The following is an 11,706-nucleotide window of genomic DNA, read 5'->3' as shown; positions in this document are numbered from 1 at the left end:
CTCGATTGAATTCCGCGAAACAACTTGCTTTGCACTCGACTAGGGCGACAATTTCACATTCTTAGCTGTTCCGCTTTGTTTTGACTCAAGTCGAAGAAGAGCGATGCTGCAAGTGAGTTGAACTGATTTCGTGGTGAGTTTACTGTGCTTAGGTGCTACAAATGAACTGATGCTACAACACGAGACGTGAATGGTGATGGACAAAAAGGGCAACGAAGCCGTTGTTGTACGCCAGTCGTTGTCGCAATCAACTATTTCAGTAGTGTCACCTGCCAAGAATCAGGTCGTACACTGTTGAGTGTGATGAACTGTTCCCGCAAGAATTCATCAGTAATATGAGAAAATCTTGCCACAACATCGTTACAGTGACATGGTAACGGACTTTTGTAGCTGTATCTTATCATATAAAAGAATATAATATGGGTAAATTTCTTCTCAGTAACACCGATTCATTTGCAGAGAGCTGTCTTACACCGTGGTGAGCTTGGGAGAGAAGGCAAGTAAACACTTGTCATCTCCTTTATTTTTTTGATTGAATGGCTTCAAAAAGAAGCCAGAAAGAGAGCACTGCGGAGCTCCAAAGAGCTGTATTTTATTGCAGGACGATCGTATGACGTTCGACATCACCATGATCGTAACATCCTCAACTACTTGGATCAGTGGATTAGCTTTACTACTGCTAATATGTAGCAGAAAAAAGAAGCCTCGGTCACTCAGTGAGAAGAAAATTAGGCAGCGCAAGGTTAGTTGAAGTTGTTCCATATACTGTATTTGTGATCTTGAAATATAGGATAAAAACAGGGTAAAATAAGCGTGCAATAGTTTCAAAACGAAATGAAGCTCGTTCCAATTGTGTAAAACTCGAAGCGGTGAAGCATAGGTAGGATCAAGTGGGAACCCTCGCTAGCACCATTCGTCGCTGCAGTTCGCGATGGTCCCCCCTCGATTCCAGCCGTTTACACAACTTCGTTCTTCATGTCTTTTTAATCCGACTATAAGTATTTTCGTAACAAATTAACGTAACAGTAAGTAACAAATTTTCGATATCATAGCTCCTAAATCCTAGTAGGTATTGGGAATTCGCTTATTTTAAAACTTGAGATGTCTACAAATAAGGATCTCTCAGTTATGGATGATGCTGACGTGAACCACTTGCGCGAAACGTAAGTGGCCTGGCCCCATGTTAGTCCTTGTATGTTAACATCAGCAGCCTTTCATGGAAGAAAAAGTCGGGTAGAATGGTTTGACCACAACGTACGATCTGAACTTCTCGCTTTGCAAATATGTCATTTGCGTAGAAGGGATGTTCGTGAAGATACGATACTCAGCTGAGTATTATTTTTCAGTTCCATTTAGCAGTTGTCGGTAGTATTTCCATGGCGGAAGCATTGGTTCCGCAAACATGCACCACAAGTGAAAATAGCGGGATTAGAATAGTGAAGTATCAGTGTCATGAACTAGAATCGAAAGCGCCGAGAGTGTATGAGAAACTGAAGACTATTCACACGGTGTGAAGTTAGAATCCGAGGAAAAAAAAGATGTGCTATGCCCAAGTTGCTTATTTACGCCAATGGACAAGGGAACAAAAAATGCTGTTATATTTTATTTGAAGGATCCTTGCTGAGAACTTTCATTCCACATAGACGCCTTGCGTCTCTATCACCTGTTCGACCCTCGCTCTGAAATGCTAGCACGCCGTCTTCGACTGATCGCGGTCCATGACGGTGAACTCGCGCGCCCAAAGGAGTTTACGTTAGGGTGACGGGACGTGTCGGTTTTTCTCTTGAATACCTCCCACCCCACACGTGGTGGCCTACTTTCCTGAGCATTTTCCTACTTTCCTCAGCACTCATCACGTTTCCTAGAAATTGCACTGCGCACGTAGACAGCTACTTGAATATTATAACGACGACGTATAACCGTTACCCTTATCAGTATGATGATGGCGTTAACTCCTTCCTTAGCACATCATTCTATGTTATTTATATGGAGGAGTGGACGGTGAAGGCAAGAAGCTTCGAACAATGTTCTCAAATCGTAGCGTTGTCGGCAGAACATAGGTGTAAAATCAAGTCTAAATATCCTTTAGATATTGCGCACAAAAAATTCAGCAGCAACACTTGGAAATCACTCATCAATGTTTACATTTCTGAAAAGGAGAGAGGAAAAAAACATTGTTAGGGAAAAAAGTATTTCAAGTTGGGGGCAGAAATTTAAAGAAACTAAATGATTAACTATTATCTGCAACAAAATTCCATTTCAGAGGAGTAAGACAAGAGCAAAATTATTGAAGAAAGATGCCAAACGAAACAGAGTAAAAAAATCAAAAGTGATCCGTGAAATATTCTTCCCTTCAAGAGGCTTCACCGGCATCAGGCAATTAGAATTGGATGCAGATAGGATGCCTATTACAAGTTCTCGATGGCCGGAAACGCTAGCAAAAACTCCTGAATCAGGTTCATTAGAAGTGAAAACAAGCTCGAAAGTCGAAAGTCCTGAAAATTACACGCAAAGTAAAGAAGAACCAAGGTGGTCGAGAAGACATAAATTCAGGAAAAAAGAAGGAAAGAAAAGTATGTATTGATTCCAACGGTAATGTTCGATCATGGATCACACATACAACAATTTGTACTTAACCAAAAAGGAAATTGAAAACAGAAAACACTTTGATCTAACGGTGTTCAAACTTACTGCTCTGTCTTGTCCTGGAGGGAGGACTCTCTGCAGTACAGCCTGACGGGCATGGTTTTTTTCGCGTACAACCAACCGTCTGCAAGACAGCTCTTTCTTCAAAGTTCCTACATGAGATTTCTCATTCCATTGATTGAAAAACCCTAATAGCTTTTATTCAGTTTTGCCTGACTCACCTGAGACTGCTATTGAGAAATCTTATTCTTTCCGATCAGTAAGTGGTTTTATTTTGCTTTTGTAATACTTTCAAAAACAGCTGTGTGAAGATTCTTAGAAACTATTCATATTCCCTAGGCAATAAAATCTTACTCTGTTAAAAGAACATTCGCTTTTGTTTTTCCGGAGCGCCTATATACGGGTGGTCCACATGAAGTGTGACGGACTATGGGAAATCCAGAGATGCGGTGCTTCTTTGAGCCAAAAGAACCGGTAAGGACACTGACTGGGCCTTGCTGCAAATTTGGTCCCCAGCCAACGGCGCAAAGAAGATACTGGAGAGGTGTGAGACCAATCTTCCGGATTTCTGGATGAATGTTTTTAGCCGTCAAACTTTTCTGATCTCAATTCTTTGGATTCTGCGGTATGGTTTGTTCTAGAGTAAAAAGCCTGCTCTTTCAAGAACAAGTCTCTGTATTCGCTTATAAGAGTCCCTGAGAAGATATGCGCATAGGAAATGATCTCATCTTTAAAAATTTCCCCAAGAGATTGGATGTCTAGGCTAAAAGCAATAATTTTGGATATGATGCATGAGATTTTATGTAGAATTTTGTGACCATTGTGTAGAAAAAAAGCTTCTTATTTCGATTGATTGATGAAGAGTTGTGGGTAGTTTTTTGCGTCACACTTGATGTGGACCATCCTATATCGGTGATTACCTCCATCTAACGCAACTAAAAATCTCCGAATTACCCGCTTCTACAATTTCAAAATAGGAAAGAATGTAACGAGAAGTGTTATTTGAAGTGGCTGCGGAAAGAGGATCATCGAATTCACCACACTTCTGTAGCTGTCAGACATTCCTTGATGATAGAATCAATGGTGGCTCGCTTCGAACTAGTGGGACACATTTATCCCGGTAATTTTCCTAGAAAAATCCGCACTGAAAAAACATGATATTCGTTGCAAATCATATTTTAAGACATGATCGAAACATTCCGTGTTTTGAGCGATTTTTAACTTAAAACAAGCAAATTTCGGGCTGAAAGGGTTAAGTGGATGGACGTGAATGTCGTCTTTTGAACTGGATAAATGTATTTTTGGGTATATGGGCGTAGATTGGATATACTGCTATCTAATAAAGATTTTCTCACAATATAGCCAAAGAAACAGTGGGTATTTACCTGCAAGACCTTCAGAATAAGGAACTCGTGAGTTCGAAGATCTCTCATACGATCCTAGTTTCGCTCCATTTCATGAACAGGAATAGGAGGATTAATAAATTAATTAATTCATTTAATAAACTAATTTCTGGCAGAAATATGAAGATTTCGTTTGTTTTTATCGTAGTTAGTCAAATTTACATAAATATGGAACAGATGACCTTGAAATAAGTTTCGAAGACGTTTACTAAAAGATAGTTATTAAAGGCATCACTCCACGAATTTGAGGTTGTACGGATTTCAGGTGGAGTATTCGTATACGGGATAGGAGACTATGGAGAGAGGGGTGATTCCGTCCAATTCTTCCTAATTGCCGCAAAAAACGGCCCGGAAGATATGGCTTCAGTCGTTCTATTTTTATATTTTCTATTACTATTTTCTACAGGGAATTCGACTGGAGCGCGCCAGCCTTGTGCGGCGCCGCATCTTCCGGGCTGTTTTTTTACGGCAATTAGGAAGAAATGGACGGAATCACCCCCCTCTCCATAGTCTCCCATCCCGTATACGAATACTCCACCTGAAATCTGCACCACCTCAGATTCGTGGGGTGATGCCTTTAAAGATAATTATTAAATAAGAGATAATTACTTTTCTGGAAATGATCATTTTGCGTATATATCACGATCGGATTCAGATAAGAAATATCCAGAAGACTCAAGGTGATAGCAGCTCTAGAGAAAGAGAGAAGATGAAGAACAAAAAGGTGTTCATGGGAGTTTTTTTTAGATTTTTAGTGGTTAGAAATCTATTAAATGTTAAATCAAGAAATTCTCTAGGAAACAAACACACTCGAATATCAACCGACGTATGAAAACGACGAGACCATCAATGACGCTCCGTCACTACGGGTACGGAAATTATACTACGCCATTATTGATTTAGTAAGATCACCAGTGACAGGTTGATATCCTAATCCTCTAAAAAACATGTCGTCCTCCAAGTTAGCGGGGTGGAATTCTCGGTGAATTGAAGTTAGTCTACAACTTTACATCTTGCTTCTGTAAAGGTGTTCATGGCTACACTGAAGTGCTGGAAGGGAGGATAGAGCTTTCTAAAAAGAAAAAAGGATGCTCAAGGCTATTTTAAAAATACGTATCAGTTGGTTGTTTACATTTGTGATAGATGACCTAGGAACAAAACTTTAGATCGTTAATTGCGCTGCTGTACGTATTTGACCGCCCGCTGTATACAGAGAAAAACTTTTCCCTAGAATAGAAATCTGATTAGGAACGAAAATGAAATGCAAAACATTGAAAAAACACATGTATCTTGCAAAAAAGAAATCCTTGTACTACAGTAATGTACAAGTTTGCTAAGCATAAGGCAAACAAGTTGCACGGGCACTTTGATATGAGGTTTTGGATATTTCTCTTTAAATGGAGTGCTTTTGGGTAACCAAAAATCTTATAAACCCATTACCTTGTTGAAACAGCTCCATATACTTTTTCATTCTTATTTCTCGCACTTCTACTGAAGTAACTTTTCATAATGATGATTCAGAGGTTCGAAGCAATGCCAGATACTGAAATTGGATCTCTACATCCTGAGTTCACAGAACGCAGAAAACATCCAGAGACGACTTCAGCTGAATCCATTCTTGGTCCGGAAGAGGAAGAACCTAATGAGCCACAACAAGGGGACGTGGATACAAACGAACTTGTTAAAAGAGCAACGTTGATGATACCGATGAAGCTTGTAAAAAAGAAGATTTCAGCTGAGAAAATTGTAGATGAGGAAAGGAAGGTGGTTAGAGCAAAACATAGGATGAACGTAGGAGTTCAGCCACTTCAAAATAAGATGGGGGACATGAAAAATTTGAAGAAACTGAAGAGACAAGTTAATAAAAGGAGTAATATCTCAATGGAACGCCACCCATTTACCTTCCATAAACCAGTCATATCCGAAGGAGTATTAACCACACAGTCTTCAATTGCAACAAGCATAGATCCACCTACACCATGGTTTCCAGCGTGGGAAGATTTGCAGGCAAAACATCGCAAAAAGTTGTCTTCAGAACCTGTGATGGAATCTACTCAAATTGTGGATCCTAAGGGATGTGGTTCATTAGAAGGTTCAATTTGTTCTACTGAACAAGGAGTCTTTCTGAAAGAAGATCCTACAATGAAAAGTGTAAGTTGTATTACGCCATTATGTAAAAGTAAGTTAATCAAACAATACCATGAACTACTCTGGATGTCCAGCTAAAGCCGGACTTCAGACTTTCTTCACGGTGTTCGCTTAGCTCTCCTTCACTAATCAATGAGAATTAATATTAGTGCCATTTTCTGTGAAATTAGACTTGTGTATATCTTACCATCTTTCTTCATCTTTTTTATTACAAATAAAGGCGAAAGATTTTATAGACTTCTTTCTACACGCGTCAGTTCTACATTTGGAGAACATTCAAACTTCAGTTTCAAACACTCTTTACCAATATGTTATAGACAAAATGTAAAAGCTTCACTCGAAATATGAGTTCTTCTCCTGTTTCGCCCCAACAGTTATCAAAGAATGATGTTTTGGCATAAAATGACGTGCAAGACATCATCCTACTGTTAAAGATACCGTCTTACGTCAAATCATGTAAACTGTTCGCTAATATTTAAGCAGCCGTTTGCATGCGTGTTTCCATTTTCTGAGTAAGGGATGTTACCAACTTGAGGCAAACGTGCAAAGAAATAGACCTGCGAAGGAGTCATAAAGGTGAAAAGCAATGCGCAGTGATCACGACTGTGAAACGGCTGCAACGACCCATTTACCTTTCGCGACGTGCACACGAAGTTAGTGCGCACCATTTCGATGCCGTGACCAGTCGCTCCCTTTGTAATTGCTCCGCGACGACCGAGCACCATTTCGACTCCGGTGGACCCGTCGCACCCTTTCTTTTCTAATTTCGTTTCACACACACATACACACACATACACACACATACACACACGGATTAAGCCTGTTATTATATTTGCAGTCGGTAAGAGGTCCGCTGTAGCCATACGATCGGAGGTTCGAAGCTGCCTAGTGCCACCTAAACCTTTCAGTCCTCCGGGGTCGATAAAATGGTACCAAACTTGTCTGGGAGGATAAAAACACTGGCTTGATGCAACACCGCGCAAAAATTCTAGACGAATAGAGAAGGTCTAGAATGAGACCGTTTCAAGGCCGATTCAACTGTTTTTGTATTCGTAATCGAAAAAGAAAGAATCACCTTCATAATGTTTACTAGATCCTTCTTATGATGCATTATTTAACCTCACAGCTACTCTTCCATTGAAAAAAAAAATTCTTTCATTTTCTCACGTTTCCGTCTTCCTAGGAACACAGATGCAATACACATTTCAAAACTGCTGAAGGTTCTCAAACCCTTGGTCCTTCCGAAAGCGATAAACCGATAACTTGGTATACTCGTCGTACAGGACAAGGCCCTTGATAACTCGAGATATACTCGACCCCGCAAATCGTTGTATAAGACACGTACGCGTACATGACTTAATTGACTTAATCGGCGGGTGGGTGCTACAACCTAAAGCGGCTGCCCGCATCTTGCGGGATGCGTCATCCCTGAAAATGTCTGAGCCCATCCTGTTCGATCTTCAGCTAGAGTTCGCATAGAATCTATCCATTAGCCGCTACTCCATAAGCGCCGGAATCTTACGTCTTGGCTGAACTATCGACGCCAAGTGTCCTCACATCTTCCTTCACCACCTCCGTCTAGAACTATTTTTACGCCATATCATGTGACCAAAGGAGCGAAGAAGGTTTTAACTACTTCTGAAAGCCGGGGATGATGTTGATGTTTTCCACGTGTCATCCGCCGGTGCACCATGTTCACCTCCAAAAGGTCTTCGTTATAACACTCCATCGCCCGAAAATAGCCCAACAGTCGTCAAAACAGTTTTCTCTCCCTGGTATCAGGCTTCTCCATCGCCGACAGCGCTGCCCAAGTCTCCTATCCATACATCATGATAGGGCAAATTGCAGATAGGTAAACTTGTACCTTCACTTCGTGGCGATTGGAGTCGCACTGCAACCGCAAACCGCATCAGTTGTTCTTCTATTCATGTCGTTTATTAGCTGTACGAATTTTCCTGCAACTCCATCGGCGAAGCGTATTGAGAAGATGGTTTCGGTGAGGAGAGTCGAAAGCGACTTCGATCTCCAAAAAAGCTAACTGTAAAGGCTTCGGATACTGCTGTCACACTTTAATCACTCTCCTCACAATAAACACTTGATCAATCGTCGATCGAGAAGGGCAAAAACCGGCTTGCTCGCCACGGGCAGTTTCTCGGCGAGATTTCCCATTCTTCATCTTTTGAATACAGACCAAAACATCCGACTTCGTCGGTGGCTCTTCGCTGACTGAAGTGTATCTGTCTTTGTGACTTTCAATGACTGACGGCGCGTGTCGGTAGAGCAGAATGTTAAAATATTCCCTTCAGATGGGCAGGGCCGCCTCTCCAACAGCGACGTTGGCGTTGGCAGCGTTTGGCATAGCAGGCGAACATGTCTTCATCTCGCCGCTATACTGGGTTAGCAGGGTAAAGTTTTTTCTCGGGTTCTTGTCTTTCTACGCCATCTCGAACTCTTTCGCACTTCACGTCCATTTGTTCTCGCGACCATGTTTCAGCTGACGACGACACCTTCTCAGACCTCTTAGCGCTCCTGGCTGAAGTAACCAGTAGTCATCAGTGCGGGCAACACCCACAGAATTGTACGAGGATATTGTTTCCGCAGATGCAAAGGCGAACTTGTCCCTCGGTGCTAAAACCGGGAGCGTTTTCTTGACAGCGTTTGACGGAATGCATTTAGTGAAATGCATTTAATGCTCTTCCTGGTCTGTGATTCGATATTGATCGACACCCGTTGACGGAACTTCCTTCTGCATCCCTTTTTTTCCGGACCTGCCAAGTCAAGCATCGGTTGATGTTGAGCTTCCCGAAATCCTTTTTGGATCCCTAACATAAAGCTGAGAAAAACTGGGCGGTGGTTGGAATCGAAGGCGACGTCTCAAAGAGTTCTAGAGTTTCGGATAGCTGACAAAGGGATGTTCCTTGTAATAACGTAATCGAGCTGAAGCTCAAGAGTTGGCATCTTCCGCCTTCGCTGCTCTTTTGGCGTTAATGGAGTTGTCCCTGGCCACGTAAGTTAATGGCGTCGATGATTCCTCTTAAAAGTGGATGCAGTGATAAGATTCGGCTGCTCGCAAAGGTCAATCAGACTATTTCTGTTGTGAGATCTCTGAGATAGAGTCATTTTCCAAACACATCGAATTGCTGCTCAAGACCGACCTTTGCACTCGCATTAATTCCGACAATCACCTCCTTCTGGCTTGGTATCTTGGAAATCATCACACTGAGTACATCATAAAACGTGTCCTTGTTGTGGTCCTCAACGGTCGTACGATCCAGAGTTTGAGTCCTCCTCTCGCAATCGTACCGAGGCGCATCTTGACGATGTTGATTCAAACTCCTCCACCAGGTTCTTATAATCGTTCCTAACAGCTGTTCCTACTTTCCTTTCATCAGTATCGCCGCAGTAGATGATGTAATTATCGATACTGATGAGAGGGCGATCACTAATGCGGGTTTCCTGAAAAGCAGTAAACGGTACATGCAGGTAGGTATCACAGAAGTCTGGATACAGCGGCTTGATAGATTCACTTGAGAGCGACCGGCAGTTCAGTGTTACGAGACGGTTATTTTTTTGTCAAAGATTTCATTTTTCTCTCAGACATTCGGTCTTTCAAGGTACGGGCTCTAGCATGGTGCTGGACAATGTTTCTGCAACGTGTGGGAAATCTTTGTCATACAACAGTGCAAGTTATATAGCTCGTGCGTCCCAATACGTATACTCAAGTGCCTGATTGCGTTTACTAAAAGCAGGGCCACCACCTGCACGCAACAATCACGCTTGTATACGCGGCCTGGTACGCGTACATAAACCTCTACAATTTTAAATCAAACGCGTTGCCCCTCATGAAAAGAATTGCTCAGCGCCAAGCACTTTATTTTCCACTCCTTACTGTCATTTAACAACAGAGCGACAATCATCGCGCTTGGTAATTGTGTACCCAATTTTTCGAAGCAAATTAGGAGTTTTCTCCGTTAAATTTGAAGACCAGTAGGAAGACTGTAATAGTAGTTTTATATAACACCCATCATAATTTTCTTCTTCTGCTCGTTCGTTTTCAATAGAATTCACTGTGGATGAGAATTCTAATCTTGAGCAATTATTTTATGAGGAGGGTCGGCTGTAGTGTAGCGGTTAGAGGTTCCGGTTCCTGCACGATCGATCGGAGGTTCGAATCGGCACTAGTGCTCACCAAGCTTTTCATCCCTCCGGGGTCGATGAATTGCTACCAGACTTGTTTGGGAGGATAAAAACACTGACCTGACCCATCGGCTAGCCACCGCAAGTCATTGTATAGGCCAGGTACACGTTCGTAAACCTCAAACGATTCTGAATTGAAGTGAACGTAGGGACGCATCCCAAACGGTTTGATTAACCATAGACACTTTACATTTTATAACATTATTTTTATTTATTTTATTTATTTTATTGTCATTATTTGACATTTTATAAGGAAATAAAGTGCTAATTACACCTATAACGGGCATCAGTCCTAATTATTCCTAATTCTAATTTTAATTCTAATAATAATTCTTCTTACAGGTCCGAGAACTTCATGGATCGCATCGCAAAGAACCAAAGGATCATTGAATTGTCAGTGTTTTAGAAGGATACATTGTATTACAATATGACATACACCTTAACTAAATATTATCAAAAGAAGTCGCAAACTTGTAATTTAGTATGGAAAGTAATTTCCGTTGGTTTTTGTATATATTCAGATTAGGATGAAATAATAATTTAGTTTCTCGTATTTTACACCTTTGAACCGAATCGAAGTTGCGTTTCTACAAGCAACAGAAACCATTCGAGAGCAAGTGATGTCCCAAACTTTGTCAAATAACGACATAATATACATGGTGCTTTAGCGCTGTATGAACATGATATATATCCTCAGTAAAAACGATCAACCCCAATCTCCAATCTACATCCCAGAAATAAAGGATTTGAGTTCGCTGTCACTACACTACTCACCAAACACATTGGACAGAGAACAGCTAAGTTCCCGTTGCGTCCACCAAACCACCACCGCATCCAATTATAACTTTTTCCGACATTGAAGTACCACTTCAGAGGTAGAGAGCGCGACGATCGGACTCAAATCGCCCGTTAAACTTCTGGGACTTTTTCATTCAAAGCTATAGTTGTTCTCGGAAATGCCAGGTGGAGAAGCTCTCTAACTGTAAACAATAGGTCACTAGGGAGATGGTGATGGCATCGTAGACTACTAACGTAATCGTAACGTCATAACGTTTTTATAACGTAAATGAAACCAAGACTCGATCGCGAGAAAAGAGGAACTTCGAAGCTTCGCATTTCGTGCTGTGAAGTTAGAATTTGAGCAAAAAGTTAAAATACGTCAGAATATACCAGAGAAAAACTGAGAATGTCAAGTACTAAATTCAGGACTTCCCTCTTTCTAGGAAAAGCTTCAAGATTGGACACTTTTCTGAGAAAAAACAAAGCATTTCAGAGATTTCCTTTTTCAAATCCTTAGATTCGAGTACAAGTT

The 11,706-nt window shown here is 41.3% G+C and overlaps 1 protein-coding gene across 2 annotated transcripts; it reads left to right on the top strand.

Annotated features, from left to right (window-relative positions):
* Nucleotides 1-190: 190 nt before the first annotated feature.
* RB195_019899 (uncharacterized protein) lies at nucleotides 191-10,784 on the top strand (the record flags this gene model as incomplete). Of its 2 annotated transcripts, XM_064187959.1 has the most annotated exons (9): nucleotides 191-234; nucleotides 460-496; nucleotides 602-742; nucleotides 2,264-2,573; nucleotides 2,853-2,905; nucleotides 4,705-4,773; nucleotides 4,847-4,918; nucleotides 5,571-6,200; nucleotides 10,737-10,784. In XM_064187959.1, 9 exons carry the CDS (start codon nucleotides 191-193, stop codon nucleotides 10,782-10,784), a joined length of 1,404 nt encoding a protein of 467 aa, XP_064043839.1. The 2 variants fall into 2 exon arrangements, with proteins under 2 accessions (XP_064043839.1, XP_064043840.1); XM_064187958.1 differs by lacking the exons at nucleotides 191-234; nucleotides 460-496 and having other exon boundaries at nucleotides 611-742.
* Between the last annotated feature and the right edge of the window lie 922 nt (nucleotides 10,785-11,706).

This window comes from Necator americanus, chromosome II, assembly GCF_031761385.1.
Source record: "Necator americanus strain Aroian chromosome II, whole genome shotgun sequence".
Taxonomy (NCBI): domain Eukaryota; kingdom Metazoa; phylum Nematoda; class Chromadorea; order Rhabditida; family Ancylostomatidae; genus Necator; species Necator americanus.
Note: the sequence above shows the minus strand (reverse complement) of the source record. Positions and strands in the feature narration are given on the sequence as shown.